General features: G+C 38.5%; 2 protein-coding genes across 2 annotated transcripts in view; both read right to left on the bottom strand.

Moving 5' to 3' along the window:
• Positions 1–2,548: 2,548 nt before the first annotated feature.
• On the bottom strand, positions 2,549–15,572 carry LOC146556446 (C-type mannose receptor 2-like). Its single transcript, XM_085250414.1, has 10 exons — positions 15,369–15,572; positions 12,762–12,847; positions 12,547–12,648; positions 12,081–12,215; positions 10,139–10,281; positions 8,869–8,972; positions 8,601–8,737; positions 8,051–8,193; positions 7,285–7,388; positions 2,549–5,454 (listed from the first exon to the last, which is right to left on the bottom strand). Exons 2-10 carry the CDS (start codon positions 12,814–12,816, stop codon positions 5,304–5,306), a joined length of 1,074 nt encoding a protein of 357 aa, XP_085106540.1. The 5' UTR covers positions 12,817–12,847; positions 15,369–15,572; the 3' UTR covers positions 2,549–5,303.
• Positions 15,573–16,596: 1,024 nt separating this feature from the next.
• Positions 16,597–27,152, bottom strand: part of LOC146556444 (C-type mannose receptor 2-like) — a 32,703-nt gene continuing 22,147 nt past the window's right edge. Inside the window, exons 8-9 of the mRNA XM_085250524.1 lie at positions 25,972–26,075; positions 16,597–16,759 (exon numbers count right to left, since the gene is read on the bottom strand). Coding sequence (XP_085106650.1) covers positions 16,597–16,759; positions 25,972–26,075 — 267 coding nt within the window. The remainder of the gene's footprint in view (positions 16,760–25,971; positions 26,076–27,152) is intronic.

The following is a 27,152-nucleotide window of genomic DNA, read 5'->3' as shown; positions in this document are numbered from 1 at the left end:
TCCCCTAACTTTCAGTAGCTGTTGAAAGGAAAAAGTTGTGGTATGTCAGTGGTTAGAAATAACATTATTACTTTAGGATTAGTTTAACACAAAGTCAGGGCTGACCCAGGACCATTGCTGTGAGTCACAGTGCGCAGCATAAAAGTCCTTTCACATCGGACGCAGGATGTGCTGCTAATGCTAACTGCTAACTAAAAGCAAAGGATCCAGAATTTGTTGCGCTGGCTGCTGGGCTCTGTGGGTTTTTTCAGCAGCTCTACCTGTACTAGATGCACCTGCTCCTTGTCTTTTCTATCTCTGACTTTATGTCCTCTACAAGAGTTTGGTTTTTTTTGCTGGTTTTTCAAATGTTCAATAAAAACATGTATGCTAATTCATAACGAAGAAAGCTTTGTAATGAAGACTGTCATTTCCAAAACACTGCCCGCCCCCACCCCGCGGTCCGCAGCGCTGTTGAAAAGGCTGTGGAAGTCCCTGTATTAAACACATAGACCTGTGACACAAAAATCACCAAACTCGGACGACCACAGACTGTTTTCCTTCGTGGTGATGAAGGAAAACGCTGGGTTGGCATGTAAAAGGGCATTTGTTCCCTTCAAAGACCAGCAGTTCAAAAAAAGCGCCCCTCGACAGCCAAACCCATCTGTTCTCTGATTGGATTGTTACATTTGTGATTGACATGACATTGACCAATCAGATGAAAGGAAGAAAAATAGGGTCAAAATTCGTACTTGTAACTTGCAGGGGTTTTTTTTCTAAGTCCACACACAAATCTTTTTTACGCACACACAAATCTTTTTTACACATACAAATCTTTTTTACGCACACACAAATCTTTTTTACACATACAAATCTTTTTTACGCACACACAAATTCTTTTTACACATACAAATCTTTTTTACGCACACACAAATTCTTTTTACACATACAAATCTTTTTTACGCACACACAAATTCTTTTTACACATACAAATCTTTTTTACGCACACACAAATCTTTTTTACACATACAAATCTTTTTTACGCACACACAAATTCTTTTTACACATACAAATCTTTTTTACGCACACACAAATTCTTTTTACACATACAAATCTTTTTTACGCACACACAAATTCTTTTTACACATACAAATCTTTTTTACAAGTACAAAATATTTATGACCACATTTTGAGCCCATATAAACATATTGTATGCAGTGTTATCTTCATTTTAGATGTCAAAAAGTATTTGCGGCTCCCAGTGTTTTCTTTTCCTTGGAAACCGGGTCCAAATGGGTCTTTGGGTATTAAAAGTTGCTGACCCCTGCCTTAGGCAGTATCATCAGAAGGCATAACATACTGCTATGCAGATTACACCCAACTCTATTTATCCATGAAGCCAGATAACACACGCTAATTATTTAAACTGCAGGAACGTCTTAAAGACTTAAAAACCTGGTTTACCTCTAATTTTCTGCTTCTTAATTCAGATAAAACTGAAGTTATTGTACCCTGAAAAATCTTAGAAATATGGTGCCTAACCAGATTTGTACTCTGGATGGCATTGCCTTGGACTCCAGTCACACTGTGAGGAACCTTGGAGTCATTTTTGACCAGGATATGTCCTTCAGTGCACATATTAAACAAATATGTAAGACTGCTTTCTTCCATTTACACAATACTTTTAAAATTAGGAATATCCTGTCTCAGCGTGACGTTGAAATTCTAGTTCATGCATTTATTGCTTCCAGGCTGGACTACTGTAATTCATTATTATCAGGAAGTCCCTGAAAATCCTTCAGCTAATCCTAAATGCTGCAGCAAGAGTACTGACAGGGACTAGAAAGAGAGAGCATATTTCTCCTATATTGGCTTCCCTTCACTGGCTCCCTGTTAAATCCAGAAGGTCTTAAGGTCTTAAATAATCAGGCCCCATCTTAACTTAATGACCTTATAGTACCATATCACTTCACTCTTGTACTGCAAGCTTACTTGTTGTTCCTAGAGCATCCATCCACCCATCTTCTTCTGCCATTGTGTTTCCGTCCATACAAAGCCATGTGTTTGGCAAACTGATATTACCGAATGAGTCAGGTTTTTTTCTTTTATCTGTTAAAAAAAGTGGATTGACAGAAAAACCCAGTCTGAAGCAACCCTCCTTTGAAGAGCACATTTGGTAGTATGACACATGATGCTGACCCTAAACGATTAATTCTAATATCTAATGCCACGATTGCTAGAGGCAAATAGGGATCAGACAATCAGTATCCTAACTGTCCGAATGAATGAGGCAACAATTTGCTCTTTGCTATTTAATTTTCCTTTTTTGCCTTCTGTAAATTCTCTCTGGACTTGCCCTAAGTAAGCCTTTGCCTTTTCAGTTGTTTTGTTTGCTTGCATTTTTTTTTTTTGTTCCTCTTCAACTGCTCTCAGGAGCTCCGTCAATTCCTTCATCATATTTTCTTTGCCTCCTCATTTCCCCTTCATTTCAGAAATTGAGAGATGCTCACTAATCCTCCTGCGAATGCTTGGGTACTCATTTTGCGTCTCAACACAATAATAAAAATAATGACAAAAAAACATAACTTTATTTGCATAGCAGTTTTTAAAACACAGTTACAAAGAGCTTCACAGATAGAAGATGAGATTCATCATATTGGTATAATGATTACACATCAGTGTAAAAACCCCTCCCACTGCAAAAAAAATCTAAATATGTTGCAGTTAATTTTCTTTTACACTTCTAAGCAATCGAATAAACACTGTATAGACAAAATATAATGGAAATTAAATATGCAATTCAGATGTATTTATGCTGAGTATAAAACTGAAAAAGTACTGGGTCTGAAATGTACTCAAGAGTAAGAAAATTAAAATGAGATCCTTGAAGAAAAGTTCTACCATCTAGTTTTATACACAGGCTAGTACATGACAATAAAATATTATTCAAATCTAATTCTAATGAATGTACTCATCTTGAATCTTGTAGAGCACAAGCAGTGAAAGAGAATTTATAAATAACTAATTTCTGTTCCCTACAATGTAGATGGACTTTGCCTCCACACCTAAAAAGTAAAATGAGTACGATCAAGGGTTGAAGTGAGATCAGACACGTGTAGGAAAAATAATCACAACTCACAATAATTTCTGTTGTGAGCTCCAATAGATTTTCTTAATGCACAGGCTGTGATCAGCTGACCTGCTGCTCTTTGTGGAATTACAAAACTCAATTCAACAAGGTGTCAGCAGTTTAATGAATGAGCTATATCGGCTGATTACCTTTGCCAACAGTATACTCTGTTTCTTATACTAGACAGTATGAAGTTGATATAGACGTGGAATAAAGTGAATTAATCTAAGCATCATCTTAAATACATACAGTCCCGATCAAAATTTCAAGACCACCTGAAAAATGACAAAAAAATCATATTTTGCATGGTTGGATCTTTAGGACCACCTGCCTTTAAAGGGCCAAATCTGTGCAAAAATGTGAATTCATTTTCAGGTAATCACAATCTCATGATGTTCTGATAGCAAAGGCAAAAAAAAAGCTTTCTCTTTTTGAATGTGGTCAGGTTGTTCAAGTGCATAAGCCGGGTCTTATGCTGCTGAGGTGGAACGCAGTAAGAAAGTCATTTGGAATTTCTTTAAAGATTAAGGGTTATGGAACAAAAAAGTCAAGTTAAAGACCCCCAAAAATTTCACCAACACTGAGCCGGCAGATTCAGTTGGCTGTCTGTCAAGACACTGGTGTCATGGTCCTGGGTCACTGATCCAGCATTTTGAGTTTTCTTGTGTTTTGATGTCATTTTGTATTATGATTTAAGCCCATTTTGTTAGTCTTGAGATTATTCTGTAGTGCCCAGGTTTTTCTGTTTATCTTTTTTATTATTATTATTATTATTATTATTATTATTATTATTATTATTATTATTATTATAATAAATGACTATTATTAGACTATTAGATTCCCTCTTGTGTCTTTGCCCTTTATGTCTCTGTGTTTATATTTGTTGTGCGAGTTCTTGTGTTTTGTTTCCCTCCTCGTGTTTCATTCTGTTCCCCCCTGCTTGTCATGTTTGCCCAGTCTATCATGTCTCTCTCGTTTCCTTTCTTTCTCCCTTGTGCTCCTTCGTGCTCCCTCTGTCTCTCTTGTCTGCCTTTCCTCCACTCCTGTACCATGTTCCTCCGTTTCCTGTTTTATTATGAAAGTCAAGTGTTTCCATGTTTGGTGTGTCTAGTCTTGCTTCCCCTGTGGCGTCATGTTAATTCATGTCAGCTGTAGTCCCTGTGTGTTCTCACTTCCCACATTATCTTTCTGTGTATTTATGTCAGTGTCTCCCTCATACCCAGCTGTCTCCTGTTCATAGTTCCATTTCTAGATTTCCAGTCTAATTTTTGTATTAACTTGTACCAGCAATAAAGCTGAGTTTTTGTGTTCAAATCCTGTTTGTGAGTCTGCATTTGGGTACAATCCTGCCTGCCACACACGGTTCATGACAATTGGACGATCCTCGACCCAAATTAAGCCTGTTATTGGTGCCGACTGCAGCCCCATAACCATCAGACAGCATCTGAGACTGAAGGACTTCAAAAACAAAAAATGTCGCTAAAGGCCTCATCTCCTTGAATGCCACAGAACTGACCATTTGGACTTTGCAAGGGAGCACCAAACATGGGATATTGAAAGGTGGAAGAAAGTTGTATTCTCTGATAAAAAATTTAACCTTGATGGTCCTGATGATTTCTAACGTTACTGGCATGACAAGCAGATCCCACCTGAGATGTTTTCTATGCGCCACAGTGGCGGGGGATGCTTTTTCCTTTAGCGGCCACTGGCTATGTCCAGATGTTGCAGAGAGGATCCCTCATGATTGAGGGCCCTCATCTTTGTGGTAACGACTAGGTTTTTCAACAGGACAATGCTACCTTTGCAGTACAGAATGCCTGCAGGACAAGGGTCTTTTTCCAGGACAATAACATCACTGTTTTGAACCATCCTGCACGTTTCCCTGATCTAAATCCAATTGAGAACCTTTGGGTCAGGATGGCAAGGGAAGTTTATAAAAAAGGACAACAGTTCCACAGTATAAGCTTTGTTTTCAATAAATTGCATGCTCAAAATGTTTTGTCTCATTGTTCATTTTCATGTAACATTTGACTAACACAAAGTTAGTATACGTTGTTAACAAACAGAAAAATCAAAACTTTAAAACACTGCAATAAAAACCAAACAGAAACCCAAAATGTAAACATATGCAGCTATGCTGGTGTTCAATAATTTCTCTCTGAAAGTCTCCACTGAAGTAACAAGTAAAAAATCTTCAAGAAACAATACAGTAGTCTGGTGCTTTTTCACAGATCCATTTAAGAGAAGTTGAGCATGAACAGTCATTCATGGTCATGTCCTCACCACTGTAGACATGAGCACAGTCCTCTTCTCCACCATTATCAGGTTGAGTCGATCCCCAGTACCTAGTAAGTCCATAACCATAATATTAGCTTGTTTTTATTATTGAGACAAAAATCAGATGTTTGGTGTGTAGTAGAGATGGACCGATCCGATATTACGTATCGGTATCGGTCCGATACTGACCTAAATTACTGGATCGGATATCGGAGAAAAATAAAAAATGTAATTCGATCCATTAAATATCACGAAAGCACCTCACAAAACTTGCAACACGCCGTAACTCGCCTCAGAACGACGTTAGCACGTCGGAGCAGTATGCATCACGTGATAGAGCAGCTGTGGCATGCGGACCGGTCTGGATAGCATGTGGAGCTTCGCTAGCAACCTGGCATTTCATCTCCGACAAAGTTATCCCCGAGAGAAGTAAAGCAAGTGTGTAAGTCCATCTCTGAATGTTTGTAAAGCATTCCTGCGTTAAGCTTAACAAGCGACTGCCTCTCGCTCTCCGGCTGCTACTTCAATCGTGAAACTGCTTAATGATCAGCTGATCGGCTTTTCTGTGGCGAGTCCGTCTCTCTTGTTTGTTTTTGGTCCACTTTGCACCAGAAAGAGGAAACCAGCGGCTGAACAACAGCAGCACGTTTAAGCTTGATAAGCTGTTGTTAGAATTTATTTAATATTACTTTCTACACCAGGATCTTTTTCTATGTAGCTGACGGCTGGTAACTGTGCAGGGGCGGATCTAGCAAAGTTTAGCCAGGGGGGCCGATAGGGCATTAACTGGGAAAAGGGGGCACAAAGACATACTTTTCTTTCTTATTCTCATTTAAAATGTCTAGCTTTTAATAAATAATTATCTGACACCCAAAGTTTTAATTTGATGTAAAATGAATAGAAGTCAATTACTGTATATAGTGACTATTAAGTCTAATATATATACCCTAGTAAGCTATAGTACTTTTTCCTTTGGGAAGGTACCATCTGTGCAGTCTGCAATTTTGTTGAAGAAATATGTTGAATCTATTTAATATTTCTTGAAAAATAATTGATTTCTGTGCATTTTTTTTTTACACTGCATCAAATTAAGGTTGATTACGTCGATTAAGCATCATGAGGTGGCGCGTGAGGGGTGGTTCCCTATTTTTTATTTATTTATTTTTGTTGTTGCTGGGAGTTGGAACCCTATTAGTTAGGTTGCTTAATATTTACGCTAAGTACTCTTTAAAATACCAGAATAGGGAGGATGGTGTAGGTCTAAGTTTATTAGATTGATCAGTATTGCTGAACTATGAAATATTTTTTTTGTATACAGGTATAACAGAATAGCTTTAGTGTAGTTGTTGTTTTAAACTTGAGTATGAACTTGCAGACTTGCAAAATGCAGCAAGATATTTTAAAAAACAGTTTTGTTGATTAAAAAACACTATATCGGATTCATATCGGTATCGGCAGATATCCAAATTTATGATATCGGTATCGGTATCGGACATAAAAAAGTGGTATCGTGCCATCTCTAGTGTGTAGTGACAGGGCTTTTTTAAGATAACAAAGTTTCATATGGAGATCAAAGCAAGACGTCATAGTTGATAAAGCAACTTCTAACCTATGTTGTCTAAACAAGTCATTAGTGTACATCTTTAAGCTTTTGACCTTGCAGTTTGGCTCAACCCACTGAAATGTAAGTTCACCAGTGTGTTTTATATACTAACAGTCAAAAGTTTAATGGTTTTCATGGTTTTCTTTATTTTCATGACTATTGTACATTGCAGATTCTCACTGGAGGCATCAAAACTATGAATGTCCAGGCTTCTGACCAGTAGTGTGTATATGTTTAACACATTTCTTTTGGAAACTTAATGAAAGTAACAAACTGAACCAAAGTGAAGACTTACGACAGAGTCAGTGGAGTTCCATCCACCCATTTCCATGTTCCCTCCTGTTCTTCATCAGTCAAACCAAGCCAAACTCTTTTTGTGGTGATCGTAGAGAGAAAGGTCTTTTTCATATGGAGTAAAAGCAATTTATATTAGTTTTGAACCACAATTTTAGTTGATGCACTTTTTGCTGAAACTCATTCAAAACTTTTAATATATTTGTCACGTTTTTTCTTTAACATGTAATAAGTCATTGCCACCAAAATCTTTTGACACTGTCAACAAAAGACTGGTTAAAATGGTACTATGTTCTGTCAGTGGACTCTTAAAGGTCCATTGACTGCATTCCCTGCATTCTTCAGAATCCTCCTATATTATGATTTCCTTTTTCTTTATACACCACCATACTTTCTTATTTCTCCATTGACAGGTTATTTCCCCCTTAATGTTTTTGTCTGTGTATATTTCTGAGTCATTGTGGTACAATAAATTTGATTTGAAATCCTCATATTCATCTTTTTTTTATTTCATCCTAATTGTGGTAACACTTTTTAAGTTGAAGGTTCCATTAAGTCATTTACACAATCACAGAAAACTATGTGGTCATATGAGTTTTTTCCCACAAAACAACTTTGGGTTTTATGTTTATAATCTGATCTGATATATGTGTTGAATCGTTGTCATGTATTTTAAAAGAGGGCGACATTATTTACATAAAATAAGGAGCTTGAATTTCACTATTAATTTACAAACACAATAAGTCACACAGGCATAAACACAGTACCTGTTCTTCAGGGCTGCCAACAACCACCAGGTCTGCTCCTCTGTCTCTGCAGTCCTTTCTGGCTGCATCCCAGGAACCAGAGCTTTGAGACCGGATATAGCAGCTACAGTTGAACTCGCTCCATCCTCCAGAACATGTCTTTTCTACAAGAAATTACAAACAATATATTTAAGCTAGCTATAAACTGGACTGCTCCAATGGCTTGATCATAAAGATCTGTGCAAAATCTATTCTCTTGAGACTCAATAATGATAATAATTATTCTTCTAATAATTCTTATTAGAACTATTATTTTATTTTTATCACAGAAAATGAAGCAATGGCAATTAAATAAAAATACAATTCAAAAATTCAAGAAACACAAAAATCAACACTGTAAACACTAGAATAAAAATACTGGCAGCTGCCAGTGCTACCCCTTAGCCTCCCAGTAGACGCACGTATGGTATACATTTGAAAGTATAACAGAATAAAACAGACTAAACTTAAAATAGAATGATAGAAAAAACTGCAAAAAATGTAATAATAGATCATTGTCAGTAAACTGTACTGCAGTTTAGTGTTTTTTCACAGATCCAATGAAAAGAAGCTGAACATCGAAAGTCCATCCAAGAATTTTTGCCGTGATTCCTGACATAAGCACAGTCCTCATCTCCACCATCATCAGGTTGACTCGATGCCCAGTACCTAGCAGGTCAGTCACAACAACATTATCTTATTACTTCATTCATGTCAATTCTGCATGCATCTGTGGATTCAACAACTTTGATTTGAAAATGTAATTAGAGTAACAAAAATGAACCAAAGTGAAGACTTACATCAGAGTCGGTGGAGTACCATCTACCCATCTCCATGTTCCCTCCTGTTCTTTGTCATTCAAACCAATCCAAGTTTGTTCATTGATGATTGTAGAGAGGAAAGTCTGTTTAACATGAGGATAAAACATTTTATTTTAGTTTTGAACCAGTTTTATTCTGTGATATACAATCTGGATGGGTAAATAATGCTGCATTGTGGGAAGTGAAGAACAAGAAATTGTTCATAGTTAAAGCGAAGGTAAGCACTACATTGCTAACTCAAACGAATTACCACATGCAAATCGTATCTTTTTATTTATTTGGTTATTTATGCTGTAGGACCAGAAAAGGTATTAAATTGTCACATTAATGTTACATCACACAGTAAAGTTTACCAAGTTGTTTCTAGTTTCAGTTAAATCGTTCCTGTATTGTTTTCCCCTCCAGGCAGCGGTGTCCCAGTAGTTCTGACGCCACACAAAAACTGGACTGAGTACCACCCTAATATTAGTGAGGTTGTATAGCAGTGCTGCATTTGTATGCAACACAACACAACAATAGAGGATGTCAAGGCGATAGTACACCAGATCCTTGGTCTATTGCTTTTTGCCAGATTTTGGGACCACGGTGTTGGTTTTGGTACAGTCATTTCCATCGTTGCCAAGTTTCAAAAAAACGGCTGTTTTGATTACTGCAAAAGAGTCACTGTCATGACTTATTGAGTGACACCAGTGACTTGCTAATCCGTGGCACAAAAGTTGTCTGACATCATTTACCATGCAAGACAATGCTTCAAATCCCTGGACTTTCTGCCACTCCGGCACTTTGGCTACAGACTCCCATCCGCCTGGTAGTAACTGCTCTCTTGCAAAGTAACAGTGGAAGAACCTTTGTATGCTGCATCCCTGCATTCTTTAGCATTTTATAATATTCTGTTTTTCCTATCTTTGCTAAACCACCACATTTCATTATTCTTTCTTTAAATAAGGACCCATATAATATACACACTTTAGTTCTATAAATATGTTTTAAAATTCACATGTTCATCAAAGTTTTTGAAGAATGAAACTATTCAGCTAAGACAAATTCCATATAGAACCACAGAAAGTGTCTGTAAGTTGTTTTCTACACTGAGTTACAGTTTTCTACACTGAATTACAGTTATTTCAGGTTTTTGTGTTTAGATATGTGTTGATTAAACGTTCAAACGCTCATGAGAAACACTTTTAGGAAGAAAAAATTAAGAATTTGAACTATTGTGTTTATTTACAAACACAATAACACACTGTACCTCTTCTTCGGGGCTGTCAATGACTATCAGATCGGCTTCTTCGTCTGTACAGTTCTTTCTGGCTGCATCCCACGAATCAGACCTTTCCGATTGGAGATAGCATCTATGATTGAACTTGCTCCATCCTACAGGACATGTTTTGTCTGGTGGAAGGAAAGATCCTTTAAGAACTCTATAATGATGCTCATTCAAGCTCTATTTAATTTCAATCCTCCAAAGTCTTGATCACAAAGATTTTTGCACAGTCTATTCACTTACTGACTGTTATATTTGTCTGCTTGTATTTAACATGGTGACAGTTTTAATACCTAATTTATTTTATATTAACAGAGAACAGTTCCACTCCCATAAGTTATTCTAAAAACAAAGTGTGTGGGACACATTTCCTGCTGAGGATTCAAAAGATGACGTGAACTTGTTTTGTTTACCAAAAAAAATGTGCTGTGACCCATTTTCTCCCACTAAAATGTTATGGTCTTGGCTGGAGTGACCACGTCGCTGATGATATGGTCCCGGCACAATTTAACCTGCCCTGAGCAGCATGGTGGTGTCTTGCACTTTTTCCTCAGGGCAAGAAGGTCCTGGTCTCAAATCCAGACATCTGCCCAAGACCTGTGTGAAGTTTGCATGTTCTCCCTGAGCCTGCATGGGTTCTTTCTGGGTAATCCAGCTTCCTCCCACAGTCCAAAAAGAAAAGTCCAAGAAATCTCCAGTAATGGTATCCATATTAATTTCAAAGAACGTTTGTGCTGATGTCAAAATTGTCAGTATAGAAATCTATTGTAATACGTCAATCTTTTTCTGTCATTGGGAAATTATATGCATATTTAAAAATATATATATAATGTTTATAATTAATAATAATAATAATCATAATTTATTATATTTAATAATTTAAAATTTTATAGAGTTCAAATAAAGAAAGTGCTAATTTCACTCAAACTTTATTGCTTTAAAGTTTGAGACTAAATGAGACTTAAGTTTTTCCTAATTCGTGCAACCCTGACTTTCCACACTGACACTGTTACATACTAAAATTGCCAGTTTCCATATGTCAGTGAACTACAAGGGTAAAAGCCTGATAAATCTTTGTGTAATGTGATTAAACCTACCTACCACAAATGAATTTAAGATACAGCAACAACTGAAGGTGAAACATGTAGTTCAAAAGAGATATGATACTGAAACACAAATCATCACCAAATAGAAGAGCAACTGAATAGTTAACAGTTTTAAAGATATAGAGTTAAAAAGGAGAAAATACAGGAGTAAGAAGACTGGCAGCTAACACAAACACTTCAGCTTTCTTTTATGCTCACTGATCAATGGTCATTACAAGTTGCATATTAATGACCATGAACCTGACCTGAAGGCCCATTTTTAATCAGTGGCACTAGTTCAGGTCATTATTGATAAAGCTGGGGAAACCTGCAGTCAGCTGAGACTGAAGCAGAAGTCACTTGGATCAGTGACAAAAAGATTCTCCCACTAAAACGCTACGCCCAGATGAACAGAATCAACTTTCTGGAGTTTAATGCTCGTTGTATTTGTTAAATGTTGTTTTGCTACAATGAAAGTTCGCACATGAAAACTTGATTAAAAATGAATAAAATTCATTAACAAACATTAAGTTCTATTTTGGATTCATAAAGTTTTGAAATTACTAAATAATGATGGTACAGTCATTTTGTTCAGTCATAACTTCCTTATAAATGTGAATTTGTAATGAGTACAAGATGCACCAATGCAATTCAAATTCAAATTCAAATTCAAATTTTAAGCTATATGTTGAAAGCATAGATGCAAAGGTATTGACAGTTGTTCATATAAATAGATATTAATAATGATTCCCAATAGTAATTTATGTTAAGCAGGAAAAAACTAAACCACTGAATTCCCGACTAAAGCTTTTTACTAAGACAAAACATTTCATACAACTCACACTGATTGGACAAACATAGCAGCGTTCTCAGCTCTTTGGTCTTTTCAGTCAGCAGGTCTCTCTCCTCAGTCATTGAAGAAAGTTGTTTCTTTATTTCTGGCAGATGATCAGCTGAATCATGTAAGCAGTTATGATCTGAAATAAAGATAAATATTCATATATTTGAAACTCAAAAGACCTCGTGCATTCATCCTGAGACTGTTTCAGATGTATTTTAGAGTTAAACAAAAAGTTTGCCTTTAAAACATGTTAAATATGTTTGTCAGTTTTATACTGGCATGTGAATAAAGAACCATTATTACTGTGATCTTGTCCTCTTAAAATTATTTATAAATTTTGAACTTGTGAGACTTTCTTGATTTGAATGTTACCATGTTTGTTAAATTTCAGTAGAATTGCATTAGAAAACTATTTATTATTTTGGGACTGTAAATTAGAAGAAATATTTATGAACAATCCAACTCACAGGAAATACCAAAAGTGATCAGTCTAGCCAGCAGGAAAGCACCCAACAGGCAAAGAGAGAGAATACCAACTAAACAGAAACTCCTCTTAGAGCTCCTTCGACCTGAAAAGAGAAAAGGGGGGAAAAAACCAGGAGTCTGAAAATCCCACCAAAATATACAAGAGTAATAAGAGATATGAACAAACCTCTTCCTGTTTCTGTCACTTCTTTCTTACCCCTGTGATTTGTTGAAGATGTTCGGTTATCAGGTTTCAAATATATTTCCTCCATTGCATGCAGATACGAATTATCTCTGAGAGCTCTGCAGCAGAGGACATGTGAAAAGTCAAATTATCACTGGTTTCAGTGGAAGTTACATATTTCATGTGTAGTTTGTGCAGTTATGTCACCACTGAAACTGGACATATTCTCAAGCTGTGTATATATTGTGTATACCGGAAATGTTTACATAACATGCAGGGATTAATTAATTTATGGATTAATAAAGTATGCTGATTCTGATAAAAGCTGTATGCCAGACACTAGAAGTATGTATAGACATATTAATGTAATACTGGATCCCTTTCCAAAATAAATATTAATAATAATAAAGTCTCTTTTTTCTTTTTTTTTTCTTTTTTTTTGCCTTGTCTGCTTAATTGGCTTCTCAATATGATGGAATCTACATAAATACAGAAAATTCTCAGGATTTTGTTTTCAACTGTTTTACTCTCAGTTATTTACCTCAGTTGAAGATTTGTCAGCCTTGTGTAATGGACATTTTTAAGACTGTTACTTCTGTGTCAAGCTAACTTTAGTGAGTGAAATGCTCCATATCGTCTTATTCTGGCTCCATGTAATCCTTCAGCTACACAAAAGCCTTTATTACACATTGTTCTGACTGTATTCTAGTTCCTGTCCTCTTTCCTCTAGAGATTTGTTGTAAATGCAACTTTTTAGAAGCACTATTATATTGATATGTGGCAATATTAGTCTTGCATCTGTTAATAATATGGGCACTCGATGATTTCGGAGCAAGTATGAATGATAGGATATAGTCACATCAGAGAGTTTCTGCAGCAAAGTGACAGACATGTCTGGGACACAAAAAAAATCGTCCCTGGTATTTCTCGTCAAGTACAATCAGTCCTTTGCTCTGTGCTCTCTCCCTATATGTTTCAAATTTTTTTGATTATTGATACTGAAGTTTCTTTTTTATCAGGTTAGTACAGCTATTGTTCAGTTAGGACATCTTAGTTTCACTCCAGCGCAGCATGTGATACTTAAAAGTTACACTTTCGCTATTAGAAGCTGCTCATGATTAAAATAGCCGTTCGTTTACTTGAATTGCTCCATTCTTAAATATGTCTCTTTATCTATTTTCCTACCACATTGATTCTATTTTCCTCTGTCTGTTTCTCATGCTGTTGTTGAAAATGTGATTCCTCTTCCTGCACTTTTTCTCAGCTAATCCTAATAACAGCAGTTTGCTGTCACTGCGAGGGCTTAGTAGTTTGCTGACATTACTGTCGACAGTGCAGCTGCTAACATGTTGCTTCATTTTTACACAGATAAGATAACCTTTATCTCTCTCACAGCTTTTCTAAGAGAAAACTAAAACTAGATGTGAAAAAACATTTTAGTTCCAAATTATTTTGTGACCTTGGAAAGAAAAGAAAAGAAAAAATATTGAGAAGTTCTCGTTAGTTTTAGTATCTGTTATTTTGGTAAAAAACCGTGCCTGATGAAGCATAGAGGGATGTGTTTGAGATTTTTGATATCTACTAGACTGAGTCAAGTACTTGCAAAAAATATGTACCTATGTTACAATTACAGTTACAACTAGAGTACAAATCGGAAACTCGCATATATTTACAATCCACAATGGATTGAATAAATGGGGGCGTTTGCCCAGGTTTTAAGTATGAGATCACTTAGCTGTTTGTTTATTAAGGTGTAAACACATGTAACTTATTTTGTTTATGGGGGTTTTGTATGTAATATGTGAAAGGTAGTGCATGTCAAACAGACTGCGGTAACATACACTTGTGGTTTAAACTACAAAATTTGAAGTGACATTAAAAATGGTTATGGACCTTTCAAGTGTGCATAACCCGCTTCACACCCTGGAGGACGGGGCTGTGGCCCCCCCACACTCCCTAGCAGATCATTACATGGAGAAACCTTTGGAATGCAAGCATGCTGATCCACACAGGTATGCACACATGGGTATTCACAGACGCGGACTAAAGCTTTCTTGGCTGCTGCCTCAAAGCACACTGTGCGCTGTCTATCTTGCGTGCTGCACAATATCGTTTATTATTTAGTAAATATTGATATCTATGACTAGCTAGTTTATTGTGATGGTGCTTTGTTTTCTCTATTATTATGTTGCTCTTTGTTGTTTGCTGTCTCCTCTGTTTGTTTTTTTTGTTTGTTTGTTTTTTTTCTCCATACAGGTGACCCAGGAGTTCTTTTTTTTTTTTCTCTCTCTTCCCCCCCCCTTCTCACCGTCTCTTCTCCCCTTTGGTTTTCTTTCTTTCTCTCCCCCTCTTTCTCTCATTCATTCCCCCTGTCCTATTTATTAAAAAAAAAAAAAAAAAAAAAAAAAAAAAATGACAAAGGATGAACTGAAGCTCTGCCATCACGTAATGTCGCATACTGCTGTTTCTGATGTCATTTAGAAAAAAAAAAAAAAAAGTGTGCATAACTTGAGCTCAAAAGAAGGCACGAATTCAATGATAATTTTATAAAGAAGGCCCTCCAGATGTTTTTTTAATTAGTTTTTCAGCACTAAAAAAATGCAAGGGCTCAAAAAGGCTGAAATAAAAACCTCTACATACCCCGTCTTCTGCCGTTTCGCTCAGATACTTCTGCGGTGGTTGAAGAGAGCAGACAAATGAAAAGGCTGGAGATGAACAGCAGATGTGAAGCAGAGACCGCCCACTTTCATCACCGGAAGATCGGTCCGAGGGAGGGCAGCAGCTGAGGAGATTCAGAGACGCTGAGGTCCCCAAGAGCCAAGTCCCATATTATGGGGGCGCATGGTCTGGGGCTTGCTGAGACCCCCACCCCTTATTTTCTTCTATAAAAGAAATTATTGATCACTGCCGGTCTCTCACCAACTCTGCTGGGTCGATCTTACTGCTTACTATCTTCTCTCACAATAAGTTGGGTGTAACAGGCAGAGTGAGGACACACACACACACACACACACACACACACAATGTTACATTGTTTTCATTCAAGCACAGAGGAGCTTTTTGCTCTCACTCTCCCACACTCTTTACCATCCATCGTGTGCTCAGGACAAGTTAGAAAATAATTTATTCTGATTCTGTGAATCTGAAGATTCACTTTGAATTCCCCAGTGAGAGATTTCCCCTGCTCAGCTACTGATATAATTTGGATGATAGCAGGGCCCACAGAATTTGCAGCAAGCCATGTTTAAGATATCAAGTCATCCTTTCTGCTGCTGATCCAACTCAATTCCGAAATTCATACTGGATATAACCAATCTTTAGGGGTGTAATGGAAAATTTACCTCAAAGTTTTTACCTCATTAAACCTTGTATGCATGCAATACTGCCACTAATGGTTCTTTTACAGCAGCACTCACTATTGCATTATTGTAAATGCAAAATGTGGTTTTATGACATCTGCAAATCACTGCATTCTGTTTTAATTACATTTTGGTTTAAATGGGATATGGATTCATATTTGTGTGAGGCAAGAGTAGTTGAGAATTGCCTTTTAGATGCTGACTGACTGTGTCCCATCTTCTCGCCCCTCTGGTGCTTGGTCCTAACCTCATTAAATGTTGCACAGCTCAAAGACTGCAGACTTGCACATCATTTTGCCATGTTTTTTGCCAATTTCAAAATAAAATAATATTTTCAAAAGTCCAGTTTTATTCCTTTATGGGGGAAAATCCCTTATTACAGGTGGCTAAGTGGAAAAGAAATGTCAAAGAGGCTGTGGTGCCAGGTTTAGGATTTTATGAAATAAGCCAACATTACATAAAACAACATTGTCAAAGCAAATGCAAAATTTCCTTAAAATTATTTCAAATTATATACACTCTCGCTGCATTCTGTTATTTAGCCATGCTGTTATGGCCAAGACGGAGCATGAGGAGGTGGGTTCTAGTAACGAAGCTCCTGTGGGCCTGGGCTCGCTGAGGAGTGGCTGCCTCAGAGTGGCTGCCTCAGAGTGGCTGCCTCGGAGTTCAAGGCTAAGAAGAGAGCCAATGACATGAAGAATAAGGTTCAGTGCAGCTATATAAGGAGGAAAACGTGACAAGTGAGAGGGGACATCTTTGTGAGGCGCTGAGGCTCCCAGCCGGTTTTCTGTTGTATGTGTTTTATGATTGCCAATGTTAATAAAGCCCGAACCTCTTTTTTTTTTTTTTTTTTGCCTGTCCCGTTTGGCTCTTTTGCCATCAGAATTATTGTCTAAAGGCAAAGAAAGATGCCCAACGGATTTACTTTACCAAATTGACCATCCCAGCCTTGCCGTAATGGTCCATTTGATTCACCTTTTATTGTTTACTTTATTTTCACTTGCTGAATACGGGACAGACTTGACTGGGGGAAAGAAGGGGAGAAAGAAAGAGGGAAAGAGAAACAGCTGAGAAGAGGGACAGGGGAGAAGGGCAAAAAACAAAAACCAACAGAATGGGCAGAAAAAAAAATGCATCTATCGATCACCTGGATCACCTGTTGAGAAAGAAAAAAGAAAACAAGCAGAAGAGAACAAGAATAATAGAATAAACAACATCACAATGATATATGGGAATATGACAGTAAATACTAAATATTAAACATTATTGTGCAGCACATAAGATCAACAGAACACAGTGTGCTTTGAGGTAGGAGCCAAAAAGGGTGTAGTTTGTGGGTGTGATCACCTGTGTGTACACCTGTGAGCATGGACGCGCTTGTTTTTTTTTTGTTTTTGTTTTTTTTTAAAAGGTTCCTTCATGTAATGATCTGCTAGAGGGTGTGGGGGGGCCACAGCCCCGTCCTCCAGGGCATGAAGCAGGTATGGAGGAGATCAAAACTCCAGACATCCAGAGGCCCCCAGAACACAAGAGACCAAGGAAGACCAACAGAGGGGCAGCCGCGCCACTGTCCCAGTAAGAGCTGAGGAGAGTCCCAGATGAGGGCTCACTCAGCAGCCGCGGAGCAGAAGCCAGGGGGCGTTGCAGTGACGCGCCCGTGAGCTCCGCCGGCAGCCAGCCGTGCCTGAGTGACCGAGCCCCAGGCCGAGAGGCCGGGGGCACCCCACCTCCGAAGTGGCCCGAGCGAGCCCCAGGCTCCAGGCCCCGATAAGCGGCCGCCAATGAGTGAGCCGGTGTGTACCTGGACGCCCACCCCCAGACACAAAGAACCACCAACACACCGATGTCTGAGGGAGTCCGCCACTGGCAGGGGAAGTGGTGGTGGGGGGAGATAGGCCTCCAAACCTTGGACGGCCTGAGATGTCCCCAGAGAGGTGGCGCCTGACACCCAACCTGACATATAGACACAGACATACAGGCACACACAGATACAAACATCCATTCCCACCCTCATGCTCTCATATGCACTTACTCCACACTCAACCAACGTGGAGACAGACATAAAGAGACGCTGTACACACGATCACACTCCCCAAGCGTACTCTACGAACCGGGTCTAGGTACCCTTGCCCCTGGAGGGGGGAACTGCACCCAGACCCAGGTGGTGTTACCCTTTTCCCTGCGGTGGGGAGAGGCAGACCGCCCCGACTCCGCAGCAGCAGGGAGGCCCCACACTCCAGACCGCAGTCGGACGGCCAACTCCTCCTCCTAGCCCCCCCGCTCCAGCAGGCCGCAGAGAACGGGGGTGAGAGAAGACTCCAAACCTCCCTCCACCCGCTCATTGTAGTGTTGATGCTTGTGTGTTCTAAGGTACATTTAAAACCCAGGAGGGCATGGAGATACCTGCCAGAGAGCAGCAGGTAAGCGCATAGTCCCTCCTGCTAGCCCTCAATGTCTACGTGTATTTAAAATTGAGAGGTGGGCAACCACGCGAGGGGTGAGGTGTACACCCTGATGGTAATTTGGATTCCGTGTAGCGTGCCCACTCCCAAGATCCTATATGTATGTGTAATGAGAGTGTGAGTAATGTGAATGTCTAAGTTGTGAGATAAATTGAGGCAGAGGCAGCCAGAAGGGGACAGAGGGGGGGTAGCCTCCTCTGCACCCTGGTGACATACCCCTATGCCCTGCATGTGTGGGTGGTTGTGGTGGAGCGGGAAGAGGGAGGCAGCTGGAGATGGAATCTCCCCCTCCTGCAGAGAGAGTTCCTGAAGAGCGGAAAGCTCCTGCAAGATGTGTCAATCTCTAAAGCCCGAACCTCTGGCACGGACTGGGGCAGTCTCTGGTGTTACTTCCTTACATTCCTTGCCGAACCGGGCGGTAACACATGTTTTAATACCCACTGAACCACACTGAGCTTGGACTAAACTCAATTCAATTCAGTGTTAACAATTATATAATTGATGCCTCTAGAAATCTGCTGAGCAGTTCTTTTGAACCTAAAAACAAGGCAGCAGCATCTTGAAGCCTTTGCTGTCTTTGTTTGGCTAAACACACTAATGGCTCAGCCCACCACTGTATTTATTTCTGGAGAAATGGAGCAGATATTATGTTCCCTGGGAGACTTCTTTATCGGCAGTGCAGACAGCAACCAATTTTTTTCTATTGAAATCTGTAACAAACCAGAAATGTCTAAATGCAGCTATTAATGTGACTGTGTTAGTGTTTTACATTAATGCATACACTGTGCATCTGTCATTCTTCCTTGCAGAAACCTTGTGCAAACCTCCTCCTCCCCATCATCACTTCTACGTCGTCACTCAGGCTTCATTCAAGTCTCCATCTTCATCTCCACACTAGCATCTAGACACAGAGGGATCCTGCCCTAATCCCTGTCAAAGCTGGGATTCCATTCTGCTGTGATGGCCATCAGAGTCTAACCGCCAAAAACCTCAAACTCAACTGTACATCAATAAATCATGTTCACTTCCTTCTAATGACCTCCTTGTGGCATTCCAGCATGTTACAATTAAAAGCTATTAGTTGCTCATGATCAAAGTCACCATTAATTTTTCCTGAATCCTTGAATATCTCCTTTCCTAATTATGTTCCTCCATCTATTTTCTTACTATGTTAATTTCAGCTTACTCTTTTTTCCTCATACTCTTGTTTGGACTGCTGTCCCTCCTCTTGCATTTATCCATGGCTAGTGCTAACAACAGCAGACTCCTGTGACTGCAAGGGCTTGTTACAAGTTGTTGCAGGTACTGCTTGTGATAGTGCAGCAGCAGTAGCCCCGACAGCTAACATGTTAGTTAATTTGACACATTTTGCTTCATTTTGTTTTAGTTGTAGCCCTGGTTTCAATACACAGCTGCCTTAACTGAAAAACAGCTTTCCCACATAGCATTGACTGAAGTTCAGCACAACAGTCTCCTCTAGTGGAAGTGCTTGTGGTTACGGTTTAAGAGGTGCCAGATTATACATGCAACAAACCAACATGAGCTTTAAAGATTTTCAGTTTCAAAGCAAAGCAGCAGTTCACCAAAATTATTTAAAAGTATACTCTCTTATACTCTATTGTGTTGTGAGTAAATCTTTGCCAGTTAGCGATATACCTGTTACATTGCTTGATTTTATATGGTTAGACAATAGTTGGGCAATTAACAAAAACAGATATGGAGAAATGGGACAGCCTTGTCTTATCACTCTTTGTATGTTAAATCTGGGTGAAGTACCGTTTGTTAATTTAATACTGCTGTTACTGTTATGGTATAAAGTTTTAATCGCTGTAGAGAAGTAAGTGCCAAAACCTTACTTATCTAGAGCTTGAAATATAAATTCATGCTCCACCGCATCGAAGGCTTTGTAGAAGTCTAAAAATAAAATGAAACCATTGCTATCTATTAGGTCAGAATAATCCAGAATATCTAAAACCAATCTGATATTGTTAGTTATATGTCTTTTGGGCATAAAGCCAGATTGTGTTTCATCAATAACTGAGTCAAGAACCATCTTAAGTCTGTTAGCTACAATTAGAGCAAATACTTTATAATCATTATTTAGCAAGCTAATTGGTCTCCAATTATCCGTACCTGGAGTTTGGGCAATTTGGCTATTTTTAATAGCCAAATTGCATTTTTAACTTCTTCTAATGAAATGGGTTGATCACACAATATCGAATCTTCTTGGCTGATAGATTTAACATTCAGCGATTCTAAGAGGTGATCTGTAGCTTCCTGAGAAAATGCAGAGCTATAAAGTTCCTTATAGAAATGACTACAATGTTTAGAGATTAATCTGTAATCCTCTGTTATAACCCCATTTATCATTAATTTGCTAATATTATTTATGCTTGAGTGTTTCTTTTCTAAACTGAAGAAATAATGGGAATTACGCTCACCTTCTTCAAGCCGTTTCGATCTTGATCTGATAAAGGCTCCTTTTGCTTTGTCTGAGTATAAACGATCTAATTTATCTTGTAATTTAGCAAGGCTCAATTTATCCTCTTCAGTTAAAGTGCCAATTTGTTTATTAGATAACTGTTTAATTTGAGAGATTATATTTTCTTCCTCTAACCTTTTGGATTTCACATTAAGGCTGCCAACCTTCCTTAAATATTTGCCAATTTCAAATTTTAATAATTCCTAGTTATTTCCATACTTTCCATACTTTTGGTCTATAGCTCAATCTTCTTGAGCTATAGACCAAAGGTTTGAGATCAATTCTTTAAGATCCTTTTTCACATCGTCTTTCTGTAATAATGAGCTGTTGAGTTTCCAATATGTAAATTTAACAACAGAAGAATTAGAGAGAGAAGTTAGATTTATTTTAATATATATGGCTTTATGATCTGTTGCTGGAGAAGGCCATGCACCTACATCTATGCTATTGCTGTTAAAACTCTCCGAAACTAACCAAAAGTCTATCCTTTAATGTCTCGAGTTAGAATTGTTGCACCAAGTAAACATTTTGGACTGAGGATATTTGAATCTCCAAATGTCTGTGAGTTTAAGGCGTACCATAACAGCTTTCAATGTAGTATTAATTCTGTTCGAATGTCCTGGAGGAAATTTATCTAATTCAGCATCCATAATACAGTTAAAGTCTCCAAATTTATTTAATCAGCTAGATTTTTTTTTCAATCGTCAAAAATAAATGATAATTTTCTAGTTTCGTGTTAAACCCATATATATTAGTTACAATTAAAACTAAATCATTATATTTTGTGACTTGACATATGTAATGAACTGCAGAATCACATTCTGTATGTAAACCATCCCCATTATATCTGTTTTTTAGGATTGATACCCCTGCTGATCGTTCAGTTCCATGAGATAACCATATAGAATTTCCCCATTGAGATTGCCAAAAACTAACATCATTGATAGTAGAGTGAGATTCTTGTAAAAACAGATTTAAGTCAGATTTAAGTTGCTTTGCATATTTTATTTTATTTTATTTTTATTTTTTTTTGAGTGGTCCTAATTTACGAATAAATTCTTTACAAATCCTACCATGTGGATTCATGGATTTTTTTTTCACATTCTGTCTCTCACAGTTGAAGTGTACCTCTGGTGCATATTACTGACCTCTGTCATCATTTTAGGTGGGGGAACTTGCACAATCGGTGGCTGACTAAATACTTTTTTGCCCCACTGTATGTGTGAATTTCAGCACCATTTACGAAGCCTCGACCTCCAACAAAGTAAGCAGATTTCCCTTCTTCACGTGCTTTCTTTATAATGGGCCACAGCTTCAGTTTATTTTCTTTGTCATCTCTCGTCAGGTCTTCAGTGAACAGCAGATGATTATTCTGAAGGAAAGTATTTTTCTTGGCAGCTTTCCACACCGCATCACGAATTCTCCTTGAGATAAACTGGATGATGACCCCTCTGGGTCTCGGGTCATTTTGTTTTGGTTTCCCCACTCGATGAGTGATGTCTAAGACCTCTAGAAGCTTTTCCTTTTCTGCTGGCAGAACCGTTTGGCATATCTCAATCTTCTTTCTCCAACTCCGGTACCCCATACAGTCTCAGGTTCCAACGGCGGTTATAGCGTTCAACTTCAGAGATGCGTTCATCGCATTTCTGTGTAAGCCTTTCGTTTTTCTCAACCCTCTTCTCAATGACCATAATCTTATCACTTATGTCCTTTAATTCTGTATGAACTGTTCCTACCATTTCTTCAATGGCATCACTTCTGGTGTTGATCAGATTGATCAAACTGTTGACCGCATCAGCTTTCAGGGAGTCGCCATCAGAGTGACTTGTAGACAATGTTGGTTTTTTAGCCACTGGAGGTTTGGAAGGCGTAACTGATAGTGGTGGAAATTCTTCTTCAACCATCTGCTCACACTCCATTTCTTTCATGTAGCTATGATTGCTAGCTAACATGCTATTTGCATGTGGTTTGCCTGAGTTACTCAGCCTTTTCTGAGCAGATTTCGACATGTTGTTGTTATTAAATTTGGATTCAGATTTAGCAGGTTTAGATGTCAAATACAGGGAGTGCAGAATTATTAGGCAAGTTGTATTTTTGAGGAATAATTTTATTATTGAACAACAACCATGTTCTCAATGAACCCAAAAAACTCATTAATATCAAAGCTGAATGTTTTTGGAAGTAGTTTTTAGTTTGTTTTTAGTTTTAGCTATTTTAGGGGGATATCTGTGTGTGCAGGTGACTATTACTGTGCATAATTATTAGGCAACTTAACAAAAAACAAATATATACCCATTTCAATTATTTATTTTTACCAGTGAAACCAATATAACATCTCCACATTCACAAATATACATTTCTGACATTCAAAAACAAAACAAAAACAAATCAGCGACCAATATAGCCACCTTTCTTTGCAAGGACACTCAAAAGCCTGCCATCCATGGATTCTGTCAGTGTTTTGATCTGTTCACCATCAACATTGCGTGCAGCAGCAACCACAGCCTCCCAGACACTGTTCAGAGAGGTGTACTGTTTTCCCTCCTTGTAAATCTCACATTTGATGATGGACCACAGGTTCTCAATGGGGTTCAGATCAGGTGAACAAGGAGGCCATGTCATTAGTTTTTCTTCTTTTATACCCTTTCTTGCCAGCCACGCTGTGGAGTACTTGGACGCATGTGATGGAGCATTGTCCTGCATGAAAATCATGTTTTTCTTGAAGGATGCAGACTTCTTCCTGCACCACTGCTTGAAGAAGGTGTCTTCCAGAAACTGGCAGTAGGACTGGGAGTTGAGCTTGACTCCATCCTCAACCCGAAAAGGCCCCACAAGCTCATCTTTTATGATACCAGCCCAAACCAGTACTTCACCTCCACCTTGCTGGCGTCTGAGTCGGACTGGAGCTCTCTGCCCTTTACCAATCCAGCCACGGGCCCATCCATCTGGCCCATCAAGACTCACTCTCATTTCATCAGTCCATAAAACCTTAGAAAAATCAGTCTTGAGATATTTCTTGGCCCAGTCTTGACGTTTCAGCTTGTGTGTCTTGTTCAGTGGTGGTCGTCTTTCAGCCTTTCTTACCCTGGCCATGTCTCTGAGTATTGCACACCTTGTGCTTTTGGGCACTCCAGTGATGTTGCAGCTCTGAAATATGGCCAAACTGGTGGCAAGTGGTATCTTGGCAGCTGCATGCTTGACTTTTCTCAGTTCATGGGCAGTTATTTTGCGCCTTGGTTTTTCCACACGCTTCTTGCGACCCTGTTGACTATTTTGAATGAAACGCTTGATTGTTCGATGATCACGCTTCAGAAGCTTTGCAATTTTGAGACTGCTGCATCCCTCTGCAAGATATCTCACTATTTTTGACTTTTCTGAGCCTGTCAAGTCCTTCTTTTGACCCATTTTGCCAAAGGAAAGGACGTTGCCTAATAATTATGCACACCTGATATAGGGTGTTGATGTCATTAGACCACACCCCTTCTCATTACAGAGATGCACATCACCTAATATGCTTAATTGGTAGTAGGCTTTCGAGCCTATACAGCTTGGAGTCAGACAACATGCATGAAGAGGATGATGTGGACAAAATACTCATTTGCCTAATAATTCTGTACTCCCTGTAGGTGCTATAAAACTGCTTTATATCTTTCTAGTGCTGAGAGCTCGAAAAAATACTGCTCTTCACGCTGCCATCTTGCTCGGCCCCCCTAGGAGTACGCATTTGAAGTACACTTCGAATTGGGACAGCCGTCGTCGCGTGGCGGTGACGTAATCGCACTCAAAATGCATACATCAAGCGTGCAGTCTCTTAATTGGGACACAGCCACTGTCATCTCATTGGAGGGCATCTTTAGTGATAAACAGGGAGTGACAAACAGGGGAGAAACGAGACACCTACAGTAACAACACAGATGGAAAACAATGTTCAAATCAGGGGAAAACAAATGCAGGAATTAAAACTCATGCAGGTCAGAAACAGACATTTGTTTCAAAGTAAAACAGTAAATAAGGAAAATAATGAACACAGACATGACTATAAACACTCAACTACAAAGAAATATGAATCAGGGAGGAACTGAGAAACCCTGCAGGAAGTAAAACCAGACTTGAGTCTTGAAACAAATATAAGGATCACAAACTGACAGTTACCACCAGAACAACCATAAAGTCAAAACAGAAACACTCAATAAAACTAATAATAATGATAATAAAAACAATATCACAAGAAAAAGAACAAAAACAAAAATTCAAACAGTAGAATAAAAATCAAACAGAAACCCAAAACTTAACCACTTATATATGGACAAAAAACCAAAAAAATATATATAGGCCTTTTAGGATAAAACTGAAATACAGAAGTACAATTATTGTAATCAAAGAAAAAACTGCAAAACATTGATGAATAGATCATCTTTCTGAATCAGTTGTTTTCCGAAACTTTTTCACAGATCCATTGATGAGAAGATGAACATGGACGATCAAACCATGTGTTTTTTTCAATTTCGACAGAAACACAGTCCTCATGTCCACCATTATTAGGCTCACCTCTTGCCCAGTACCTACCAGGTCAACGACAGCAACATTATCTTATTATTATTAAGAATTATACAGTGTATATATATTATACACTGTACATTAAGATCACCAAATTTCAAATAACAATAACATTTTTCTTTTCAGGTGGTTTTTAAACAGGCTTGCATAAAGTGTGCAGATGGCAAAACACACCAGCTCTGAACACAAGAATTGTTGTTGTTTTGACTGATATAATAACTTCTTTTGCTCCCACTTGGCCAAAACAAGTCATTAGCACACATCTTTACGCTATTAGCAGTCAACCACCGACATGTAAGCCTTTGTGTTTATATCTGCATGCATCTGTGGGTTTAACAAATTTCCTATGTAAAGGAATAAACTGAACCAAAGTGAAGACTTACGTCAGAATCTGTGGAGTCCCATCTACCCATTTCCATGATCCCTCCTGCTCTTCGTCATTTAAACCAATCCAAACTTCTGCTGTGGTGACCGTAGAGAGGAATTTCTGTTTAATATGAAGAAAAATCTTTTTATTTTACTTTAAAACCACATTTTTAGCCTATGCCAAGGGTCGGCAACCTGCATGCGGCTCTTTAGTCCTTATAGTGCGGCTCCAGGTGGTTTGGAAAAATAAATTTAAAGTATTTAGGTGAAGTGTATTTTATTTATGTTAGTTCTTTTTTTTAACTTGTAGTTCTAAATTGGAAATTACTGTGATATTGAAATATAAATATAAAATTATATTCTATTATTTTTTTCATCGCTCAAAATAAGCGTCACACTAGCGGAAGCCAGTATACCGCCGAAACGCTGTGCATTTATCGAGACTTTGGATCCACATTATGTCAGCAGCTATTCTCCACCGTGAACTATGTTAAAAACAAACACCGCTCACACCTCACAGATGACAGCTTACAGTCCTGCGTGAAGATGAAAGTGACTTCGTACAACCCTGATCTGCAGACGCTGTGCGCAGAGGTTCAGGAGCAGAAGTCCCATTGTAAACATACCAGGGCAGACCCGACGATGTTTGTACAAACACGCTTTTCAGCATGTCTTTATTGACCACTTTTTACACATGGTTGCTGTACGCATAAGCATAGCATAGCATGTGCTACCTATGCTGTAAGATAGCACATGTTACAGCATAGATAGCACAGACGTCAGTGCAGTGTTGCCAACTTAGCGACTTTGTCACTATATTTAGCGAGTTTTCAGACCCCATTAGCGACTTCTTTTCTAAAAAGCGACTAGCGACAAATCTGGCGACTTTTTCTGGTGTCATTGGAGACTTATTTATGACGACTTTTTGACGTGAAAGGGCACCTCAAATGTGAAAGGGCACCTCACCCGTGCTAAAGCACTCACGGGCGGAGGATAGTGCCACCAGAGTGCCTATTTCGGGTCACTTTTGCCGGTCGAAGCCCGGATAAAGGAGCAGGGTTGGAATTGTGACATTAAAAAACAATAATTGCTAAAATAAATTTAATTTGTAGTTCTAAATAAATTCTAAATGGATTTAGGACGTTTTTTGCTCACTTTGTGTCTCTTCCATGATGTTATTTCTCTCTCCAACAGCGTA

The sequence above is a fragment of the Mchenga conophoros genome, linkage group LG16 (genome assembly GCF_057382185.1).
Source record: "Mchenga conophoros isolate Kocher_MC1m ecotype Shallow Benthic linkage group LG16, M_conophoros_male_GT1.1, whole genome shotgun sequence".
Taxonomy (NCBI): Eukaryota; Metazoa; Chordata; class Actinopteri; order Cichliformes; family Cichlidae; genus Mchenga; species Mchenga conophoros.
Note: the sequence above shows the minus strand (reverse complement) of the source record. Positions and strands in the feature narration are given on the sequence as shown.